This window comes from Erpetoichthys calabaricus, chromosome 1 (assembly GCF_900747795.2).
Source record: "Erpetoichthys calabaricus chromosome 1, fErpCal1.3, whole genome shotgun sequence".
NCBI classification, from domain to species: Eukaryota; Metazoa; Chordata; class Cladistia; order Polypteriformes; family Polypteridae; genus Erpetoichthys; species Erpetoichthys calabaricus.
In genome coordinates this window covers 57,159,539-57,184,900 of record NC_041394.2, presented here as the reverse complement: position 1 = coordinate 57,184,900, position 25,362 = coordinate 57,159,539, and the positions used below count along the sequence as shown (strand labels likewise).

The 25,362-nt window shown below is 39.5% G+C and overlaps 1 protein-coding gene across 2 annotated transcripts in view; it reads left to right on the top strand.

The window, feature by feature from the left end:
• Window positions 1–805: 805 nt before the first annotated feature.
• Window positions 806–25,362, top strand: part of LOC114645600 (uncharacterized) — an 88,156-nt gene continuing 63,599 nt past the window's right edge. Inside the window, exons 1-8 of one of the 2 annotated variants that reach the window (XR_007935831.1) lie at window positions 806–919; window positions 1,041–1,334; window positions 1,564–1,839; window positions 5,453–5,588; window positions 6,067–6,107; window positions 16,284–16,333; window positions 17,148–17,614; window positions 18,189–18,854. Coding sequence is in view for 1 of the 2 variants with exons in the window: in XM_051931834.1 (XP_051787794.1) it covers window positions 862–919; window positions 1,041–1,334; window positions 1,564–1,839; window positions 5,453–5,588; window positions 6,067–6,107; window positions 16,284–16,333; window positions 17,148–17,252 (960 nt within the window). In the remaining variant the exon portion in view is untranslated. Of the gene's footprint in view, window positions 920–1,040; window positions 1,335–1,563; window positions 1,840–5,452; window positions 5,589–6,066; window positions 6,108–16,283; window positions 16,334–17,147; window positions 17,615–18,188; window positions 18,855–25,362 lie in introns of those variants that run through there. The other variant, XM_051931834.1, reaches the window with a different exon arrangement.

Below are 25,362 nucleotides of genomic sequence, written 5' to 3'. Positions count from 1 at the left end.
ACGTCAGGACTTGAATTTGAATATCTGTGGTAGGACCTGAAAAATTGTGTCCACTATCACCTTGCACCTAATCTGGCAGAGCTGGAGCAAATTTTCACTGAAGAATGAGCAACACTTTCTGAAACCACAAATATGAAAAGCTCATGCCAACATACCCAAGAGCGCTCACAGCTGTAACTGCTGTTAAAGGATTACCTACAAGTTATCGCCTCGGTTGAATATGTTTGGAAAGTGAAATGTTAAGCTTTTTATTCTGGAAAAATTAAAGTTCTTAAACAAAAATATTTGAATCTATTACTGTGTTAAATGTTTTGTGTTCCTGGAGAGAGAAATGACTCTTTCAATGTGTTAAAATCGGGAAATGTAACAGTAACAACATGTTAAAAAAACAAAAAACAAAAAACACACACACAAGGGGCTGACTGGTTTCTGAAGGTGCCATTTATACAAGTGAACTCAGTTAGCTTTTATACATTGTTGGTCTTTCTTTTATGCTCATAATTTAAGTACCATTACTGTGTTATCTTATGATATTTACTGTTAATATCTTTATAAGATTGCAGGTTTGAAAAGTTATTTTTATACTAACATGTATTCTTATGTATTTTGTAAAGCATTTTGCAATGTAACTTTATGTGCTTGAAAGCATTAAAATTTGTTAAACATGACTACTATTTAAAACTTGCTGATTCATTCTGGAGTGGAAGTTATTTTTAAAAATTGTTTGCTGTTTCAATGAATTTTGTTATCCGCTCATTTCCATATTTATCTGGTTGCTCCAATTTTTCCTTTTTCCTGTCTTACTAAGCTTTCTAGTCAGACAAATTCGACACAGAAACATGCTTCGCTTCAAGAAGGACAATGGCAACATTCAGTTATATGTTGCTCTTATCTGTCACACTGGATATTTTTCAGACTGGTAAGCTGTATTTCTTGTAAATCCTAAATTCAGGGCAAATTAAGAGTCCCACAGAGTCAGTCCTGCAAAGATGATTTATGAGATGATTTACTAAGTGATTTATTTCTTCTTTCTGTTACAGTTATCCTTGGAAAGTCTGGAGTGGTCACTAATGTCACATGTTCATTAAAAAGTAATATTATCAGATGGGACTGGACACCCAGTTTTCCAGTGTGCTCTGAAACCATGGGCACAAATATAAAGATTTTTGATGTGGCAAAGGGAAAAGTTGCACTGAAAAGATTCATCCATAGACTGAAACTGACTGAGAATTATACACTCCAGATCAGACACCCAATCTCAAGTGACTCCGGCTTATTTACTTGCGTTAGCCATAATGGTGAAACAAGCAAAACTAAAATTCAGATTGAGCCTGGTAAGAAGATGGTATTCATTCTTATTTCTAATTCCTTGAGTTGCACCTAACAAAACTAAGTTGTTCAGCTTTGGAAGCCTGACTTTTATCACTTAGAATATAGTCTTGTATTCCAGACGTAATAATATGTGGAAAAAAGTGCTGAATGATCTTATAAAGAATTTTTAAAGTGTTGGATGAGGTACATTTTAATTAACATTCCTAATATTTAATCTCCTTTTTGTTGTAGGCTGTATGAATAATGTGTTGCTGGAAAAGCATTCAACAAGCCATTCACTGACCCTAAAGTGTTCATTATGTAAGACCACACCAATCTATGAGCTTGACAGATTTGAATGGAAATTAAATAACACTCCAGTAACAAATATAAAGGGTGTCACCGTATCAAAGAACGGAGACATCTTGGAAATACAAAGCACTCAAAAAGCCAGTCCCGGAAAGTGGATTTGCATCTTTTCTCCAAATACCTTATGGTTTGCAGAATATTGTATGGATGAAGATAAGGGTAAGAGATGTTTAAGTTGATTTACTGAAGAAAATATCAATGTTTAATTTTAATTGGGTGGATTCAAGAAACTGTAGGCCACTTAGCTTAACGTGTATCACAGGTAAATGAAGGAAATATCATGCAGAAGATTGAGCAGCACATGGCAAGAACCAGAGTTTTACTGAACAGTCAGCATGGGTTCAGAAGAGGAAGAACATGTTTATACTAACATGCTAGAATTATTTGAGGAAGCAACAAAAAGATGCAACCAACATTGAACATATGATCTTATTTATTTTGACTTTCAGAAAGCATTTGATAAAATGCCACATGAGACATTGGGCATCAAACTAACAGAAGTGGGAGTTCAGGGTGTAGATGTAGAATTTGCTAAAATACAGGAAGCAGAGGGTGATGGTGCAAGGAACCTGATCAGAATTGGATGATTTTAATAGTATTGTTTCACAGGGGCCAATTCTGGGATCAGTTAAGTTTGCAGATGATACCAAGCTAGGTGGTTTGGCAGGTAATTTGGAATCGGTTGAATCATTACAGAGTGACTTGGACAGCATACAGGCTTGGGCTGATTTAAGGGAGATGAAATTAAATGTACGTAAATGTAACTTATCACACATAGAAAGTAATACACAATGGGAGATCTGAAAATCGAAATTACACCTTTATGAGAAGTATCTAGGAGTCATAGTAGACTTGTCACTATCGACTGTTAGACAATGTTCAGAAGCCATTAAGAAGGCTAACAGAATGTTATGTTATATAGCATGAGGTGTAAAGTACAAGTCCAAGGAGGATATGATCAAGCTTTATAATGCAGTGGTGAAGCCTCATCTGGAGTACTGTGTACAGTTTTGGTCTCCAGGCTACAAAAAGGACATAGCAGTGTGAGAAAAAGTCAAGAGAAGAGCAAAGCAGGGTGATTCCCAGGCATTCCTAGGGGATAAGGAATGAGGAAAGATTAAATGAACTAATTCTTTTCAGTTTAAGCAAATGAAAATTAAGAGGTGACATGACTGAAGTGTTTAAATTTCTGAAGGGGATTAGCACAATGGATCAAAACAGTTGTTTTAAAATGAACTCAACGATAGCAGAGGGACACAGTTGGAAATTTGTAAAGGGCAAATTTTGCACAAACATTAGGATGTTTTCCTTCAGACAGAGAAATACAGCCACATGGAATAAGTTACCAAGAAATGTGGCAGACAGTAGGACTTTAGGGGACTTTCCAAACTAGACGTGATGTTATTTTGGAAGAATTAAGTGAACAGGACTGGGGAGCTTTGTTGGGCTGAATATTGTGTTCTCATCTAGATTGTTCTAATACTTACAGTCTTCATCAAAAATGTAAAGGTAGGGCTTGGAAACTGTTATTAACACCCAGCTCTTTTCACTTTCTTATTGATTAATTAAGTCAAGGTTAGGAAACTGTCAAAAGTAGTAACATTTTGTATCTACCCATTCATTGATCCATCCATCTTTAAACCCACTTATCCAGAGCCAGGTCATGAGGCTGCTAGAGCCTAACCCAGAAATCATTGGATACAAGGCAGGAAGAACACCCGGCCAGGGTGCCAGACTTACTTTGCATTCATTTCTTGATTAATTTCTCCTTCATACTACAGGCAGCATAGTGTAGTGGTTACGGATTTGTATTTTTAACATGTTATCGAATGTATTAAAATCACATAACATTCCATACAAGCAAGTCAAATTTGACAAAACTAGGTTCGAGTCAAATCAACACCCATCCATGAGAGAGAGCGTTAGGCCAAAAGAGTAAAACTATAATAGTAGGAAAAATAAGTAAGTAAGTAAATAAACAAATAAACATAATTAAAAAGGGAAGAAAATTTGCTTCCTTAATTTAAATGCTTATTCTAAAATTCTATTGATTTGATTAGATCCTGCCAGGTTTTTAAAAAGTTTAGAAACGGATCCTCTAAGTGAGAATTAGATTTTTTTCCAATTTCAAATAATAATATATAACATCAGTTACCCACTGACATAAAATAGGTGAGTTACAATTCTTCCAGTTGAGCAAGATAAGTCTATGTGCCAATAGTGCCATAAAGGCAATTAGTTTATTTGTCTCTTCTCCACTTTAAGCCCATCTGGGAGTACTGCAAAAACAGCTGTTAATGGATTAGGAGGGATTGTGACACCAAGGCTGCCTGAAATGCATTTAAAGATTTTGGTCCAGAATGATGTTAATTTGGTGCACACTCAGAACATGTGGCCCAATGAAGATGGAACTTGATTGCAATGTACACAGGTTGGATCTTGCCCTGGAAACATTTTGGACAATTTTAAATGAAACAAATGTGCCTGATAAAAGATTTTATGTTGAATAATTGAATGCTTTGTGCATATGGAGCTCGAGTTAATTTTGTGCATGGCTGCCTTCTACTCCTTTTCTGAAATATTGAGTGAGAGACCATTTTCCCACTGTGCTCTGGGATCTTTGAAAGGGAGGGACTTTAAAATGATTTTATATATTACAGAAATGCTTGTAAGTCCTCAAGCCTGATCAATAATTCTTCCAGAATAGAAGAAGGTGGGAGGTGAGGAAAATTAAGCAGATTTTGTTTAGCAAAGTTTCTAATTTGGAGGTAGTGAAAGAATTGTGTTGATGGAAAGTTAAATTTGGAGTGTAATTGTTCATAGGATGCAAAGTCATTATCTATGTACAAATCTCTAAGTGATTTAATCCTGTATGTTTTCCAAACATTAAAAACTGCGTATGTTTGAGAGGGTGGAAAAAGGTGGTTATCGTGCAGAGGTGCCACAGTTAAAAGCTTCTCTATCCTGAAGTACTTCCTACACTGGTTCCATATTCTGAGTGAATGAAGTACAATTGGGTTGTTAGTTGATTGGCGATAACTTGCATTTACTGGAAAACAAAGCAATGCTCAAAGACATCCTTCATTCAACACATTGCATTTATAAAAGCAAAGAAAAGTTTAACACATGACAGGAGAAAATGCAGTCCATAAAGCTCATTTGGTTAGCGGACAGCCTGGTTTTTCCAATATCTCATCAAGTTCCCATTTAAAAGGTATTAAAGTTCTAGCTTTAACCACATAACTTGTTAGTTTGTTCCTGATTCCCAAAACTCTTTGTGTGAAGATATGGTTGCTAGCTTCAGCCTTAAATACAAGACATGGATGAAGCCTCCACTCAGCCTTTTATGTTCAGCATTGAAGACAAAGTTAGAGATGTCTTTTACTCCAGGGATATACTAGGTTGAACAGTCCAGTTTCTATCACTGTATTTTATTTGATGTGTGGTAAGTTCTCTTAAGTTGTATGCAACATCCTTTTATAATGTAATATTTTAACTGCTTTTTAAGTTCCTTCTCCACCTTGTCTATACAATGAAAGTCTTGTGTCAATAGAAACCCATAAGCTCTTTTCAGAGGTTACTTATTGTAGAGTGGAACTGCTCCTCTTGCATTTACAATGAAAGATCCTATTGCCTTCATATGGCATTTTCCACTTGTCCATATTGAACTGCGTTCGTAAAGCTTTTATATTTTTGAAGTCAAATAATCGGTTTCATTTGCTTTAATAAGTTTTATTTTTTCTGATTTTATTTATTTAATTTTTTATTACAGAAGACAAGGAAATTGATACGGGTAATAGGATCAATGGTCTACAGGTTCTGCAGATTGTGGGTATCGTACTTCTGGCCATAATCCTGATATTAGCTGTAATTGTAATTGCGTTCCTGTATAATAAATTTACTGTCAGGTTTGTTGCCTTTTTATATTACTTTGCTAAAACCAGTCTTTATGTCATTTCATAAACTTGTTTTAATAATTCATTTATACATCCACCCATGTATAAAAACATTTATGTAGCACACTTTCATACAAACATTGTAGCTCAAAGTGTTTTACAAGATAAAAAAAGATGTTTAATCTTTAGAATTTTTCACTTGTTTAAAAAAAAAAAAAAAAAACTATTTCAATAGAGCATAATTTTAGTTGACAGACTTCAATATCAATGCCATTTATCAGCACACCATTTTTACAGACAGTCATATTTTCCTTTGAGTGTAGCAGCGGTAGATCAAGCGACTTGCTCAAGGATTACACTGAGTCTGTGGCAGGGCCCTATCCTGCAGACACGAAAACTCCAATCCAGCCTAACAGTTGTAACAAAAAATATATGCCTTTCCAATAATGTTTTATTTTTATGTAATTTTGTTTTTTTTTTTCTTTTTTAGAAAAGGAGAAACATATCAAGTCACAAAAGATGACAATGCAGGTAAGTTTTGAGAGTTTTTCATACACTAGTTATATATGGAATGTACAACTGGGTATGCTGTTTAGCTCTACTGTACATGGATGTAGTCTCCTTTGTTAGTTTCTGGCTAATTAAAAGTATTTCTACAAAATAGGATTATAAATATGTCATTGCTCACTGAATCATACATAGTGACATTGCTATTTATAGCTTGCCTAGTTTATACCGTATTATAGCCAAATGTAAATGTTGTAGAGTTTCTGCTTCGAAATTAAAACAAAAAATTTGAAAAACTCTTAAATACAACAATTTAATCAGTTGAACATTTACTAAAGCAAGCAGGTGGGTGGTTCAGATGATTAGGTTCTGATTGGCTCTCACAGGCCTTTTCAAAGGTGGCAAAGAATATCATTTAAATTTTGATGTTGTATATTTTATGTAAAGCTTTGCTGGGAAATCTACTCCAGATTTACTAATTCTGAGAATGTGATTACTCTTGGCAGTCTGAATCCTTTTGTCATTTTCTAACCATCTTAATCCAGACCAAGGTCACGGTAGGGCAACTGGAGCCTATTCCACCTAGCTAGGAAAAGACCACCGACAGGGCACCAGTCCATCACAGGATGAACACACACCCACACCAAACACACATTAGGAGCAATTTAACATCAGTGTACCTAACCTGCATAGCTTTGGATAGAGAGAGGAAACCAGAGCACAGACATGTGGAGGACCTAGGATGTGAACCCTGGTCTCCTTACTGCGAGGCAGCAGCAATACCAGTGCGCCACCATGCCGTCCATCATGAAGAATGTGAATGTTTATTGTACTAACACATACTGAACAGAATTTAAACAAAATGATACAATATTCATCAAATCAGACACTAGTACCAACCAGAAAAGAATTATTTTCAGGGCAAGTCCTTCACTACATTCACTGAAGCCAAGAAGAGCTGACAGGGTATCGTCTCAGAACCAGACCCACATGTGATTATGGACATGCCAAGTTATAAAAAAAAAAAAAAGATATTATTCACAAAGGAAAAATGTCAGTAATGGCTCAGTGGAATAAACAGTTCAACAAACAGCAAACGACGACTAAAAAGAAAGAACACTTCTCTGACTTTGCAGTGACATGGAGGCATCATGCAGACATATTGCCATTGACCATCAAAAAAAAAAAAAAAAACTCGTTTAATTAGTCAGTCAGTCCTAACACAGGGTCACTGAGGTCTGCTGGAGCCAATCCCAGCCAGCACAGGGTGCAAGGCAGGAACAAACTCCAGGCAGGGTGCCAGCCCACCGCAGGGCACCCACACCCACACACCAAGCACACACTAGGGACAATTTAGGATTGCCAATGCACCTAACCTGCATGTCTTTGGACCGTGGGAGAAAACCGGAGCATCCAGAGGAAACCCACGCAGACATGGGGAGAACATTCAAACTCCATGCAGCGAGGACCCGGGAAGCAAAACCAAGTCTCCTTAATGGGAGGCAGCAGCTCTACCACTGCACCACCATGCTGCCCACTTCTTTAACTATCTCCCATAAAAAGCATTATAGAAAGTGAGATCACAGCTTTACCATCTTTAGAAATTGCTGTTGTGGAAAATAGGTTCACAATTGCATGACTTAAGAGGGCATGTCTTGCATGTTTATAACTTTCATATATATATAATATATATATTTTAATATATCCATCCATCCATCCATTTTCCAACCCACTGAATCCGAACACAGGGTCACGGGGGGTCTGCTGGAGCCAATCCCAGCCAACACAGGGCACAAGGCAGGGTACCAATCCCGGGCAGGGTGCCAACCCACCGCAGGACACACACAAACACACCCACTCACCAAGCACACACTAGGGACAATTTAGAATCGCCAATCCACCTAACCTGCATGTCTTTGGACTGTGGGAGGAAACCGGAGCGCCCGGAGGAAACCCACGCAGACACGGGGAGAACATGCAAACTCCACGCAGGGAGGACCCGGGAAGTGAACCCAGGTCCCCAGATCTCCCAACTGCGAGGCAGCAGTGCTACCCACTGCGCCACCGTGCCGCCCATTTTTATATATATATATATATATATATATATATATATACATATATATATATACATATACAAATAATATGGTTGAAATAGTTTACTGTCAAATAAATGCAAAGAGTACGCGACACGTGTTTCGCCCTCATTCTGGGCTCATCAGGTGTACACACTCCACTGCACTCCCTCTCGGGAATCGAACCTCTGGCGCTGACGTCCGAGGTTCGATTCCCGAGAGGGAGTGCAGTGGAGTGTGTACACCTGATGAGCCCAGAATGAGGGTGAAACACGTGTTGTGTACTCTTTGCATTTATTTGACAGTAAACTATTTCAACCATTCTATGATCTGCTCCTCACAAACTGAGGGCACCGTGGCGGATGTTAGCAGATTGCTGGCCAACCACAAGCGTTACCTGGTAGGTAACCACCCATACAATCAGATTGTGACACAGACTTCGAATGCCGTGAATATATATATATTATTAATATATATGTATATGTATGTGTGTGTGTATATATACAGTGCATCCGGAAAGTATTCACAGCGCATCACTTTTTCCACATTTTGTTATGTTATAGCCTTATTCCAAAATGGATTAAATTCATTTTTTTCCTCAGAATTCTACACACAACACCCCATAATGACAACGTGAAAAAAGTTTACTTGAGGTATTTACAAATTTATTAAAAATAAAAAAAACTGAGAAATCGCATGTACATAAGTATTCACAGCCTTTGCTCAATACTCTGTCAATGCACCTTTGGCAGCAATTACAGCCTCAAGTCTTGTTGAATATGATGCCACAAGCTTGGCAAACCTATCCTTGGCCAGTTTCGCCCATTCCTCTTTGCAGCACCTCTCAAGCTCCATCAGGTTGGACGGGAAGCGTCGGTGTACAGCCATTTTAAGATCTCTCCAGAGATGTTCAATCGGATTCAAGTCTGGGCTCTGGCTGGGCCACTCAAGGACATTCACAGAGTTGTCCTGAAGCCACTCCTTTGATATCTTGGCTGTGTGCTTAGGGTTCGTTGTCCTGCTGAAAGATGAACCGTCGCCCCACTCTGAGGTCAAGAGCGCTCTGGAGCAGGTTTTCATCCAGGATGTCTCTGTACATTGCTGCAGTCATCTCTCCCTTTATCCTGTCTAGTCTCCCAGTCCCTGCCACTGAAAAACATCCCCACAGCATGATGCTGCCACCACCATGCTTCACTGTAGGGATGGTATTGACCTGGTGATAAGCGGTGCCTGGTTTCCTCCAAACGTGACGCCTGGCATTCACACCAAAGAGTTCAATCTTTGTCTCATCAGACCAGAGAATTTTCTTTCTCATGGTCTGAGAGTCCTTCAGGTGCCTTTTGGCAAACTCCAGGCGGGCTGCCATGTGCCTTTTACTAAGGAGTGGCTTCCATCTGGCCACTTTACCATACAGGCCTGATTGGTGGATTGCTGCAGAGATGGTTGTACTTCTGGAACGTTCTCCTCTCTCCACAGATGACCTCTGGATCTCTGACAGAGTGACCATCGGGTTCTTGGTCACCTCCCTGACTAAGGCCCTTCTCCCCCGATCGCTCAGTTTAGATGGCCGGCCAGTTCTAGGAAGAGTCCTGGTGGTTTTGAACTTCTTCCACTTACGGATGATGCAGGCCACTGTGCTCATTGGGACCTTCAAAGCAGCAAAATTTTTTCTGTAACTTTCCCCAGATTTGTGCCTCGAGACAATCCTGTCTCGGAGGCCTACAGACAATTCCTTTGACTTCATGCCTGGTTTGTTCTCTGACATGAACTGTCAACTGTGGGACCTTATATAGACAGGTGTGTGCCTTTCCAAATCATGTCCAATCAACTGAATTTACCACAGGTGGACTCCAGTTAAGCTGCAGAAACATCTCAAGGATGATCAGGGGAAACAGGATGCACCTGAGCTCAATTTTGAGCTTCATGGCAAAGGCTGTGAATACTTATGTACATGTGCTTTCTCAATGTTTTAATTTTTAATAAATTTGCAAAAATGTCAAGTAAACTTTTTTCAAGTTGTCATTATGGGGTGTTGTGTGTAGAATTCTGAGGAAAAAAATGAAAAATTTTGGAATAAGGCTGTAACTTAACAAAATGTGGAAAAAGTGATGCGCTGTTAATACTTTCCGGAGCACTGTATATATATGTACGTCTTTGTTAACGTCGTCCCAGCCGGTTCATTTTGCGCTGATAAATGCCAGATCAGTCGTGAACAAAACTTTCATCCTGAAAGACTTTTTTCTTTCCAATGGCCTGGATTTTTTATGTACTGCTGAAACCTGGATTTTACCGGGCGAGACGCTCTCACTCATTGAAATTTTGCCCCCGGGATGTTCCTTTATCAACACGCCAAGAGCGCAGCGCCGCGGCGGAGGCTTATTGACCTTATTTAAATCTGATTTTATCTGCAACCGCCCTTCCCTTCCGCTTTCATTTTCCCCTTCAACTTTTGAGCTCAGTATGTTTGAACTTGTCTGTTCTCCACCGCTGCTGTGCACACTCATCTATCGCCCCCCACAATATAATAAGGACTTTTTAGACGAATTTGCAGGTTTTTTGGCTGATATTACCTGCAGATATGATCGCTTCCTTTGTTTGGGTGATTTTAATATCCATGTTTGCTGTCCCGTTAAACCTCTAGCAAAAGACTTTCTGGACATTATTGACTCCTTTGGTCTTTCTCAACTAGTGAATGGACCAACACATGGACAGGCTCACACACTGGACCTGGTTCTTTCTCGCGGTCTCAGAATCACTGACTTGGACATTCTGCCTCCCAGTTTTTCTGATCACTCGCCTGTTCTGTTTAATTTGGATTTGGTCTCTGCTGAGCATGGTAAATCCACCACTACCCGTCCCTTCCGTGTCATTTCCTCTTCTGCTGCTGAAGATTTTGCAGCTGCTTTTTCATCAGTCTCCACATCTTGTGAATCCACGGATGCTGATGTTTTATTGCAAACCTTCTATACTTCCTGCTGTTCTGTGATGGATGTTGTAGCCCCACTCAAACGGAGACAATCCAAAGTCAAGCATGACCCATGGCTAAATGAACAAACTCGCTCCATCAGGCAAAACTGTAGGCGGCTAGAACGTAAATGGAGGAAAGATGGTCTCACTGTTACCTTTGACTGCATGAGAGACATGTGGTCTCAATACCAGAGAGCAGTCAGAGGTTCAAGGAACCAATTTTTCACTGACATCATCTCAAAAAATTCTGGCAATCAACGTGTCTTATACAAAACACTGAATGCTGTCCTCTCTCCAGCTGCAATTGTTTTCTCTTCTCCCTCCAATGCTCTTTGTAATCAGATCCTTACGTTTTTTCTGGATAAGGTCACGAACATTAGATCCCAGATCTCCATTTCTTCTTCTGGCTCTGTTGATTTAGCCGTTCCTGTACACGGCTCCCTCACCAGCTTTGAACCCATTTCGCTCCCCCATCTGGAAAAAATCGTCACCTCAATGAAGCCTTCAGGCTCTCCGGACAATGTGGTGCCGTCCAGACTGCTGAAAGATGTCTTTCCTGTGATTCGATATGATGTCTTAAAGATTATAACTAGTAGTCTATCTTCGGCTATAGTTCCTCGTGCTTTCAAAAACGTAGTTGTACATCCAATCGTGAAAAAACCTGATCTTGACCCTGCCGTTTTCTCCAATCTACGTCCAATTTCCAAACTACCTTTCCTGTCAAAATTACTCGAAAAAGTAGTTTATGAGCAATTAATTCATCACCTACAGGACCATCAGGTAATGGACCTTTTCCAGTCAGGCTTTAGGCCCCAACACAGCACAGAAACCGTGCATTTACGTGTCCTAAATGATGTCCTTTTGGCATTGGACTCGGGACTCTACGTGATTATGGTTCTTCTCGATTTATCTGCTGCCTTTGACACAATCGACCATGACATCATGATCTCCCGACTTGAATCCTGGGCTGGTGTATCTGGCTTAGCACTCGACTGGTTCAGGTCATATTTCTGCAACAGGACTCTTAGAGTCATGCTAGACGATTTTTCGTCTGAATCAATCCCACTCCCATGTGGTGTCCCCCAGGGTTCCATTTTGGGGCCACTACTTTTTTCAATTTACATCCTGCCTTTAGGTGCAATTTTTAGAAAACATGCAATCTCGTATCACCTATATGCTGATGACTGCCAAATTTATTTCTCCCTCAAGTCAACTGACTCCACTAAACCTCTTCTCGACTGCTTATCTGACATTAAGGACTGGCTGGCTGTAAACTTCCTTCACCTGAATGATTCAAAAACTGAGGTCATTGTTTTTAGTCCTGACCGCAAACAAACCCTACCCCTTGGCCTCGACTTTCTTCCCATTCCAGTAACTTCGTCTGTTTCCAATCTTGGAATCAAAATGGATATGGTCCTGAAAATGGATGCTCAAGTCAACAGCACAGTAAAATCCTGCTTTTTCCATCTCAGGGCGAATTGCCAAACTCAAACCAATTCTGCCTTACCACCTCCTAGAATCAGTAATCCATGCATTCATTACGTCCCGGCTCGACTATTCTAATTCCTGCCTATATGGTATTAGTAAAGCCACTCTTTCTAGACTCCAATTGGTTCAAAATGCGGCTGCAAGGCTTTTAACTGGAAGCAGCAGAAGCCAACACATTACACCGATTTTAAAAACCCTACACTGGCTGCCGGTTAGATTCAGAATTGATTTTAAGATACTCCTCTTAACCTATAAGGCACTAAATGGGCTAGCCCCTGCCTACTTGAGTGTCTTGCTCCATCGTCACAATCCCCCTCGTGTTCTTAGATCCGCAGATCAGCTGCTCCTAACCGTTCCCAAGGCACGTTTTAAAGTTCATGGTGAAAGGGCTTTTTCCGTCTGTGCACCTAGGCTCTGGATCTCCTTACCTTTAGTGGTTAGGCAAGCCGCTTCAGTCGCCACATTCAAATCACACCTAAAAACGCACTTCTTCACATTGGCTTTTAATTCTTAACCTGTCTTATTTCCACTTGCTTTTTGCTATTTCTCTGTTTTATTGGGTCCCCTGACCTGTTTTTAGTGTCTCTGTTTTAATTCTCTCTTAATGTTTGTTTTTAATGTTTTGCTTTTAGTCTTGCTTGTTTTAACTGTACAGCGCTTTGGTCAGTTGTAATGCTGTATTTTTAAGCGCTTAACAAATAAAAATGGTATGGTATATATAATATACACTGTATATATACAGGGTATATATATATATATATATATATATATATATATATATATATATATATATATATATATATATATATATATATATATATACACTGTATGTGTGTGTGTGTGTGTATATATATATATATATATATATATATATACACACTGTATATATATCTATTATTTAAAAAAAAAATCTTGGGAGGGAGACGAGGCGTGATCTTCTCGCAAGACATATTTGACGTCCTGCGAGAGACACTTCAATGATACGCGAGACAAGGCAGTGAGACAACATTTAAAACAAAACAAGTTCATAGACATCTAACCTAGCAGTTTTTGGAATGCATTTGGCAGACACACTTCATGTGCTCCCAGCTCTTAAAACAATGACAAGCGACAAGCAGATCACGCAGCTTGCCAGGAGCAGCAGCAGCAAGCCAGCAGATGATCCGACTGTTTCTCCTTAGCGTGCATTTAAACCCCCCCCCCCCCCCCAAAATGCGACCAGCAGAGATGCGAGGTGGCAAAAGGACAGCTGCTATACAGGCTTTTAAATGATAGATGTGCAGCGCGACAAACAGCAGCAACAGCAAGCCAGCAGATGATCAAACCGCTTCTCCTTTGCGCCCCCCACCTTCTCACCGTCCTCGCAATGTGAGTAGCAGAGACATGAAGTAGCAAAAAGACAGCTGCTGTACAGGCTTTTAAATGATCGACGCGCAGCACGACAAGCAGAACACGTAGCTCGCCAGCAGCAGCAAGCCAGCAGATGATTCGACTGCTTCTCCTTAGCGTGCATTTAGAACCCATCCCCCAACCCAAATACCGTCAACCCACCCACCGTGAGCGGCAGAGACATAGAGTGGCAAAAGGACAGCTGCTGTACAGGCTTTTAAATGATTGATGCGCAGCGTGACATACAGAACATGCAGCTCACCAGCAACAAGACAACATGATCCAATGGAATCTCCTTAGTGTGTGTTCAGACAACCCCCCCCCCCCACTTCACAACACGAGCAGCATTGTACGTCCTGCAAGAAAGAGATTTAACCATGTCCGGGGCCGGAAATAAAGGATAAGTATTGTTTTTACAAAAGTTTTAAAGTAAAAGTGAAAATAATGCTTATGTAACAATTCCCAAGAAAATAACAATCTCTTTAAATTGTATATCCGGTAAAACAAACCCAGGGGTGGGGCGAGCAAAGTGATCAGGTGGCGGAGCCCCCTAGTATCTATTATATAAAAAAATCCTGCATCAAGACAAGACTTTTTTTAAGATATTTTTTCCTGCAAGATTTTGGCCATGAGATTTTTTTCAAGTCACGCGCTCCTCTCAACCATATTCAACCACGCACATGGTAATCTCACCTCTCATTCGGGTGAATGTTTTTCTCAGACACAGTTCCCGTTCTCTCAGCTGTTATAAATTTTATGTTTTCCTCACTTTAAGTTCCCAATTAACGAAGACGTATTATGTCCAAATCTTATTAAAGAATTTCATCACGAAGGGCTATCAACAGAAAAAATGAGTACACGGGCAATCCTAGCACTGAGAAACATTGAAGTCAAACGAATTAATGCCAAAAATGTCAATCGATTACACTGCAAATTGGTTAAATGCGTATCAATAGGCTATGCTGAAACAGTTGGTGGTGATCGTGCAGAACATGAAAACATCAACTTACAATATCCCGAAGAATATCTACAACCATTAACACCATCCGGTCTTCCACTGCATGAATTACTGTAGAAAGAAGAATGTATCCAAGATAGGTAATGTACAGTAGTACATCTTCAGGGGATAACATTAGACAACAAAGGAGATCTTGATATGCCATTCGTATTAAAACATTAACAGATTCCCATTAGAATAGCTTTTGCAAAGACATCTAACAAGTCCATCCATCCATCCATCCATTTTCCAACCCGCTGAATCCGAACACAGGGGTCTGCCGGAGCCAATCCCAGCCAACACAGGGCAGGAAACAATCCTGGGCAGGGTGCCAACCCACCGCAGGACACACACAAACACACCCACACACCAAGCACACACTAGGGCCAATTTAGAACCGCCAATCCACTTAACCTGCATGTCTTTGGACAGTGGGAGGAAACCGGAGCGCCCGGAGGAAACCCACGCAGACACGGGGAGAACATGCAAACTCCACGCAGGGAGGACCCGGGAAGCGAACCCGGGTCCCCAGATCACCCAACTGCGAGGCAGCAGCGCTACCCACTGCGCCACCGTGCCGCCCCATCTAACAAGTCTCAGAGCCAAACAATCAAAAAAAGTCGTTTTATTTAATAGAGAGAAAGAAACGAAATTCAATCACGGGCAGTTATACATTGCATTGTCACGATGAAAGTCCAAAGAGTACTGAGAAAAGCGCTATATAAATGTAATGAATTATTATTATTATTATTAAAATTCAATGCGATATTGACAAATTTAATTAAAATATTTTAAAAAATGACATTTACTGAGGTTTTTCAGTAAAAGTGTAAGTTTTTAAAAGTATTTGCGTGTTAATTTCAAAGCCAAACAGGATGAAATCGTATTACGCAATGAATAACTCTAACTCAACATGAAACATAATTTACTTTCAAATTATTACATTTTACTATTTTTTGAAATGCTTAATTACTCGCTATAATGTAAAATAGTTCGTTCTATTGTGCATATGTAACAATTCCCATGAAAATAAAAGTCTGTTTAAATTGTACATCTGCATCCCCATACGCAAGCAGCAGAATGGCAAAGAGGCTAGCATGTAGAGCAAGCCTGAGGGTTGGCGAGCAGAGCGAGGATGGAGCAAAGCCCCCTAGTATATATATATTTTTTTTATCACAGAGTATGAAATTTTTTTGAATTGATGGTCATCTCTCTGAGCCACACTCTAACACAAGGAGTACAGTATAAAAATGAATTTCTTTTTTAAATGAATGTTTTCTTTTGCAGAGATTGCAATGATACCATCAGATGCTTCAAGGACCGACCCCATGTTGGAGGTTGTTATTTTACTCTTTATAGATTGTATTGTTATAGAGAAATAACTTTTTTTTTTTTTTTTACATTTTTGTCATTCTTTGTGTGTTTGTCACTTTGAGCTTCAAGTTGATTTTTTGTTGTCTTCAGTTTCGTCCATGAAATTGGAATAGACACTCTATGGTACGACTTCAAATAAGAAGCATCTCAGAATGCAAGAATTGTGGCAGAACTAAAAAGCTTGAGTTTGTGAAATAGAACAGGGTTAAATGGGTCATCTACCACCAGCATTTAAAAAGAAAAATAGCATATTATACAGTAAGAGCTGCAACATTAATGGATGCAAATCATTGCTGCCATCCATCAAATTTACCTTGCCTACTATTTCACTTCTCTGTTAAGGGAATATTTTTTGATTGCATGTGATAGTCCCAGACTAGAGACTAAATAGTATCATCTCCAGACAGAAGAGTAGCTTCAGCGACAGACTGCTGTCAATGTCCTGCTCCACTGACAGATTGAGGAGATCGTTCCTCCCCCAAAATATGCGACTCTTCAATTCCACCCGGGGGGGGGGGGGGGGGGGGGGGGGGGGGGTAAACGTTAACATTTAACATTATACAAAGTTATTGTCTGTTTTTCACCTGCATTATTATCATTTAATATTATTTATTGTATCAGTATGCTGCTGCTGAAAAATGTGAATTTCCCATTGGGATTAATAAAGTATCTATCTATCTATCGAGGTTTTCCCGTCAATATTTATGTATATTTCTCTAGACTACGGTACAAAGAAAGTATTAATATGATTAATTCTTTTTAATCTTTTAATTTCAGGCTCCATCAGAACTAAACTACATGACTATTATGTTTTCAGAAAACCAAGCTACTACAGTTGCATTGGGAAGCCCAAATGTTTATGCTTCTCTCAAAGTTAAATAATGAACTCTCTTCAAGGTTTACCAGAACACGTTACTCAATGGGGGTGGCATTTTAACTTTGAACTTGTACAGCTGATTGTGCCACAGACCCGAATTAAGACAAGTTAACAGCATCCTCCCTGTTGCAATATCTCATTGAGGCAGCGCTGTATGGTAGACTACTGCTGCAATTGCCCGAGCTTACTCAGGCTCAGGATGTCTCATCTTAAGTATTGATTGTCTATTTATATTATCTTTTTCCCTGTTAGTTTCTGTAAGTTCTCCCCATCAAAAGCAAAACTTTAGATTCTGTGGAGAACCACATGAAAAACATGGCCTGTATGTGGCAGTGTCTTTGATATACAGCTTTCTAGAATGCATCACGTAGAGCAGGGGTCCTCAATCACAGTCCTGGAGGGCCGCAGTGGCTGCAGGTTTTTGCTCCAACCCAGTTGCTTAATAAGAAGTACTTATTGTTCAAGTAACATTTCTGCTTCACTTTAGTTGTCTTGCTCATTAAGATTTTGAAGCCTTATCATTTATTTTAGTCTTAAACAGCTGTATTCTTGGTTTTTAATTGCTCCTAATTAACAATAACATGCAAATGACAAAAGAGACCAGCATTTCTCCATTAAGCTTGTTACAATTTACACCTGTGCGTATTTATTATGCACTATTGGGTTTAATTAAATACTTGGAAGGAAAGTGAAGAGAATAAAGTGAAGGACTGAGAATTAGTCATCCATTTAAACCTTCAAATCATTTGGATGACATCCTTAGAAAGCGGACAACAATCTAGGATATGAGAATTACCTGACACAGTAGAGTTAAAGCACTAACCAGCCATGAAATGAAATTATTGGCAAGAATTGCCTTCTAATTAAGCAACTGGGTTAGAACAAAAACCTGCAGCCACTGCGGCCCTCCAGGACTGTGATTGAGGACCCCTGACGTAGAGCATCAGCTACTGAATCCTAACTGAAAACAACTACACAAATTGCACACATTATTTTGTTATGTTTATGCTTATCACTTACATCAACTTGCAAGAGCCCATGCTGTTTGAAAAATTATAATAGCACTTGCTTGGTAATAGCAAAGTAATAATCATCTGCCTAAGTAAGTGAAAAGGGTAAACAAAAATCAATAAGTGGGAGTGAGGAACAAGTGGAAAATTAAAAAAAAAAAATACAAAAGGTGGCTTTTAAATTAATTGTAACCTGTGAGTTTATTTTAAACATTTTTGTGCAGTGTGAATGATCAATTGTCTGCATGCTAGATTCACTAGATTTGGAATTACTGTGCTGCATTAAACGGCCGAGTGTCCACACTCTGCTTTGTTTAAAGTATGATCAGCTCTCTGCTAAGGAGCTCCACTCCTCAAATTACCCAGGGGCTTGTTGGGATCTTCATCTCGCCATGGTTACCACACTGGGTGGCGCCAACCCTAGTGATGCCAATGGTTCAAACGCATCATCTTCATGGGCTGCCATGTTATTATTTCTTGACATGCCATCAATAGTTCTTGTACAAAATCGTACATATTTAATGCGAAGTATTGTTTAAAATATATATTTTTTGTATGTATGTTTATTACCACTTCTGCTACTAAAAATCATACTAATGCCACAAAATAAAGTCATTTATTTTAAAATAGAATGTACACTTGACTAATTATTCACTAAACATAGGAAGATGGGAAGACCTTCTCAAAAATTATACAAGAGATGACCTTGAAATGCATGATTTTTAAAAGTAGTCTGTTTGTGGCACACTGACCTGGCATATTCATTTTCAAGTATATTGTGCTTTTAGTGAGGAAGTGTCAACATGTAATTATTTTAATGGGGGAGTCAAGCCTCCATGAACCAAAGAGCCAGTTTCATTTTGCCTTGCTCCAGATCAGGGGTTTTCAGACTCGGTCCTGGGGGTCCACTATGGCTGCAGGTTTTCTTTCCCGCCAGATTCACAATCATTGACAACAGCACTGATCTCACTTAATTAGCGGGTATTTTTTCCCCTCTTCTCTTATTCTACATTTAGAAAAGCAGAGCAGCATGATTTTTACATTTATAAGACATATAGAAATATTTCTATTTTTGCTATAGATTTAAATGCGTAACTTTCTTTTGTTGATTTCATTATATTTTGCCCTTTCAGTATGTAGTTTGCTCCCTTCCATGTATCTAAATAATGACAATTAGAAACTAGCAGAGCAGACAGCCAGGCAAACAACACTGAATTGTGAAAGGCTACAACTACTTTAGCGTCAGACCCACTAATTAATAAATAATGGATTAAACAATTACAACACCTGATAAAGTAGAATGAAAATCAAGATGAAAACATTTTTTAAAAAGAAAAAAAATACATTATTCCTATATAACTGCTTAGTATATTTTAATAAAAACTTTTTAAAATTTTTTTTAACCAAACTTAGTTTTTTAATTTCTGAATTGTTCCCAAAACACAATCTGGGAAATATCAGTTCACTTAATTAGCCCAGGAGTCCCAATAAGAGACTCCTGATTGGAACAAAAACTTGCAGCCACAGGGGGTCCCCAGGACGGAGTTTGAGAACTCTTGACTTACAGCATTATACTGATCTTCAAACCTGCCTTTGGCCAGTGGAAGTAGAAACACTTCTACATGGTTATTCTTGTGCTCTTACTGACCTTTACAGTAGTTGACTGTGATGCCCTGGTTGCCTGCAGCTGGCATACTCCTCTTTGAACCCAGGATATCGCCGATCATGTACCAAGGATGGATGGGACACCTAACAACAAGAGGTTGGTGCAGATCAGTGCAAAGTGCTTTTATTGTCACAACACTGTGTTCCAAAAAGTGCAGTGCATTTTCTTCATAAATAATATATAAAATCCAAGATCTGTTTGTCTGTCTGTCTGTCTGTCTGTATGACTGTCTGCTTTTCACATGAGAACTCCTTAACAGATTTAGATCGGTTTTTTTTCTATAATTTGCTTGAACATTCCGGTTGATTGTGTGACTTCTCTCATCACATTAAGTATCATAGTTCGCTGGCTGTACTGATTTATTTGTGCAAATCCGAGAGGCAGAGGGGGGCGGGGCGCTCCTCATTCACGTGCCAGCCTCAGGGCATATCTTACCTCCACTTAGCTAGCGAATGACAGAAATACTTAACGGATTTAAATCTGTTTTTTTTTTTATCTATAATTAGCTTCAACATTCCGTTATGATTCTTAGTGTGATGAGAAGTCACAAAATCAATTTCGGTAGCAGGAGTGATATATTTGTGCTAGTCCGAGACAGAGGCTGCAGGCCGAGGGGAAGGGGAAGCATGACATCAGGAGTGGGGAGCCGGGCACTGTTCTGTTTCACTATTATGCAGACAGAGCCACTGGGGATGGCTAGTACATGGTTAAAATTCAATCAAATATTCCAAAAAATAGGTTAAAATCAAGGCTTAACAACACTGGATTTGCCCATTAAAATCACTCCTCATTCTATGCGTTTCCTTCCAAAACCAAAGTCTCCTCAGCATGAGATGTCCTCCAAAAGTGGCAGTCAACCATTTAAATCCAGTTTTTGTCCTCGCCGTCATCCCTCCACATTAGAGGGGACCCTGCTAGCACTGCTTTTTCCCGCCACCATCCTTTCGACCTTTAGTGGGATCCCATCCGGAGTGGTGGAATACTGATTGCAATCCACGGATTGCCAATGTGGAACAGCTGACCTAATCCAACAATCTGCTCGCTGTCCACACCAAACACCCCATGGCCGCCCCACTCCAACAGTGCACTGCCACCGACCCCAGATGCATTTTACCACATGGACTCTTTAAGGCAGAGCTTTCTAGAGCGGGTGTTGCAACACATTGGGCTGTCTTAAAAAGGCTATAGGAATGTTATGTAGATAATTCTCTAATTTTTCCTTTTTGTGAAGACGGAATTTTAATATGTTACTTTTAACTTTCAGTATACAACAAACAAATCTGCAATGGGAAAGTCAAATTAGCCATAAATTTAAGATTTGAATGCTCATAATTAAAATAAATGAAGGCTTATATATGTTCAAAACAAGAATAAATTATTCTGGGTGCTACAGAAGTTTGTACAATGTGAGTAATATGACATATACTGTATGGGTGTACTTCATGTATATTGTAAACATGAGTAGCAGATGCAGAGAGGCGAGATAAAGGAGTATGATCAGTCAAATGGTGTGCATTTAAAACAAACCGGCAGTTGAATTTTTCTTGGTAAAAAAAAAAAACAAAACAAAAAAAAAACATATTGCTTAGTGTCAGAAGAAGCAGCCATCATAAACAAGTAATGAAATAAGACCCAAGTATGGCTTTCAACACCTTTATATCTGCAAAGAAGTTTCTCACTGAACTAGAAAAGCTAGATTTAGTGATTCAGATAATGATAGATTAAATATAGCTTGAAGTTAACTAAATGCAGCAAATGTGGTAGGAAGCATGAATAAAACATGCCCAGGTGTCAGACAGATTTATAAGTCTTGTAAAATAGAAGTCCCACTTCGCTAAGATGTGCAGTTTACAGTCAGTAGAAGCTCAATAGTAAAATGTCCACAACTGACTGCAATAAGGATTCAACCAACATGTTCATAGGGACAAGCAATGTGCAACATGACAGTTGTTTCATGGCTGTTATTTTACAGAAGAAGATTGATTAAAGTGGACTGAAGATAGAAAAAATGTCAGAATTAAACAAGAAACTAGCACAAAGTGTAATTTGATGTCAGAGAGAAACTTCATTTCATTGAATACTAGCTATGTCCCGTGGCTCCGCCTGCGTATTAGTGAAAAAAGACAGTGGGGTGGGCCCTGCCCAGCTCCCCGCTCCTGATGTCACGCTTATCATGCAACCCTCAACATCCCCCCGCCCAGCAGCTTCTGTTTCAGATTAGCTCAATGTGGATTAGCTTAGCACAATGAGAGAAGTCACAAAATCAACCGGAATGTTCAAGCAAATTATAGATACAGTGGTGTGAAAAACTATTTGCCCCCTTCCTGATTTCTTATTCTTTTGCATGTTTGTCACACAAAATGTTTCTGATCATCAAACACATTTAACCATTAGTCAAATATAACACAAGTAAACACAAAATGCAGTTTGTAAATGGTGGTTTTTATTATTTAGGGAGAAAAAAAAATCCAAACCTACATGGCCCTGTGTGAAAAAGTAATTGCCCCCTGAACCTAATAACTGGTTGGGCCACCCTTAGCAGCAATAACTGCAATCAAGCGTTTGCGATAACTTGCAATGAGTCTTTTACAGCGCTCTGGAGGAATTTTGGCCCACTCATCTTTGCAAAATTGTTGTAATTCAGCTTTATTTGAGGGTTTTCTAGCATGAACCGCCTTTTTAAGGTCATGCCATAGCATCTCAATTGGATTCAGGTCAGGACTTTGACTAGGCCACTCCAAAGTCTTCATTTTGTTTTTCTTCAGCCATTCAGAGGTGGATTTGCTGGTGTGTTTTGGGTCATTGTCCTGTTGCAGCACCCAAGATCGCTTCAGCTTGAGTTGACGAACAGATGGCCGGACATTCTCCTTCAGGATTTTTTGGTAGACAGTAGAATTCATGGTTCCATCTATCACAGCAAGCCTTCCAGGTCCTGAAGCAGCAAAACAACCCCAGACCATCACACTACCACCACCATATTTTACTGTTGGTATGATGTTCTTTTTCTGAAATGCTGTGTTCCTTTTACGCCAGATGTAACGGGACATTTGCCTTCCAAAAAGTTCAACTTTTGACTCATCAGTCCACAAGGTATTTTCCCAAAAGTCTTGGCAATCATTGAGATGTTTCTTAGCAAAATTGAGACGAGCCCTAATGTTCTTTTTGCTTAACAGTGGTTTGCGTCTTGGAAATCTGCCATGCAGGCCGTTTTTGCCCAGTCTCTTTCTTATGGTGGAGTCGTGAACACTGACCTTAATTGAGGCAAGTGAGGCCTGCAGTTCTTTAGACGTTGTCCTGGGGTCTTTTGTGACCTCTCGGATGAGTCGTCTCTGCTCTCTTGGGGTAATTTTGGTCAGCCGGCCACTCCTGGGAAGGTTCACCACTGTTCCATGTTTTTGCCATTTGTGGATAATGGCTCTCACTGTGGTTCGCTGGAGTCCCAAAGCTTTAGAAATGGCTTTATAACCTTTACCAGACTGATAGATCTCAATTACTTCTGTTCTCATTTGTTCCTGAATTTCTTTGGATCTTGGCATGATGTCTAGCTTTTGAGGTGCTTTTGGTCTACTTCTCTGTGTCAGGCAGCTCCTATTTAAGTGATTTCTTGATTGAAACAGGTGTGGCAGTAATCAGGCCTGGGGGTGGCTACGGAAATTGAAGTCAGGTGTGATACACCACAGTTAGGTTATTTTTTAACAAGGGGGCAATTTACTTTTTCACACAGGGCCATGTAGGTTTGGATTTTTTTTCTCCCTAAATAATAAACACCATCATTTAAAAACTGCATTTTGTGTTTACTTGTGTTATATTTGACTAATGGTTAAATGTGTTTGATGATCAGAAACATTTTGTGTGACAAACATGCAAAAGAATAAGAAATCAGGAAGGGGGCAAATAGTTTTTCACACCACTGTAGATAGATAGATAGATATAGAAAAGAATCCGATCTAAATCCATGAAGTGGTTCTCTCGTTCTCTAGCCAAGGTAAGGTACATGCCCCAAGGCTGGAGCGTGAGTGAGGATGGCCCCGCACCACATTCCTCGGCCAGCTGTGTGTCTCTCAGATTCGCGTAAATAAATCGGTACCACAAGCAAACTATGATACATAGTGCAATGAAAGAAGTCACAAAATCAACCAGAATGTTCAAGCAACTGATAGAAAAAAACCCGATCTAAATCCGTTAAATAGCTCTCTCATGAAAAGCGGACAGACATACAGAGGTTGGATATATATATATATATATAAATAGAAAGAGAGAGGAGAGATTAGAGGAAGGCCGCATATGTTTTAGCTGCAAGATACTTGCAGATTCAGCTCACAAGATGGTGCCATTGGGCAGGTGGAATCTGAGATCATTCAGCAAGATGTTCAGCAATAGCTGGACTTGTAACATTTCAAAAACTAGGCATGATGAGAGGCAGGTTGGAAAGAAAATTGAACAATTAATAGCAATAATATTACATTTTCTTTATATACCACTTTTCCCTTGCTCAAGGTGCTTTATGTTACAAAGCACAAACACTTTTTTATAAATTGGAGCAGCACCATGCTCAAAATTGACAAACCAATCAAGTACATGTGCATGCTCTGCCTTTTGGAGACCAAGTTATTAAAAAAATTGTACCAAAAGAAAAAGATGAGTGTCCTTGCAAGACACACTGAGCCAAATGAGTGGGTCAAGAGCATGATAACCATGTTCATACCCAGTAAGATTCGTACAGTATTTGCATGGTGTAATGGATGGACCGGTATCCCAGTCGGGATAGACTCCATCTAGGCAGAGAGAGGCAAATTAAAGATTTGTAGGAGACAGTCAATATTCATAGGACATTTCCAGTACATAACAATCCATTAGTTACCCGTTATAAATCACAATCACTTATAAAAGTATGTTCGTGAACACACCTCAATGCTAATCAACCTTATACATATGTAATTACGATGCTGCGTACGTTCATTGATGTATAGAGGACCGCCTCCTTCATTCAACAGCACCCGCATGTGCTCCACAACTGAGTGCGCAAGTTGATGCGTGACATTAAAGTGTTCAAGCACTGATATGCCTGGCTCATGTAATGATGTTGATACTAGTGATGGGCGGAGTGAAGCCTCATGAAGCATCAACACGTTTGAAGCAATTGTGTCGGAAATCGTATCGAAGCTTCGAAGCATTTGACACTCACCTCTCTAGGGACACCTCCTGGCCATTTGTATTAACAGCACATTTTAACAGTAAACTCTTAGAGCATTGTGGACGAATACCGAATCTCTATGAAGTTGTGATATACACCTTTGAAGTCAAAAATTATAATTGGCAATTGTAAATCGACATACGCTTAGCAAGTAATTATTCTGCAATAATCGGGTCAACGTTGACTAGTTATGTTAGGCGCCAGCACGGATTACCGTTGTTTAGAAGTAAATGTATGCGTAACGG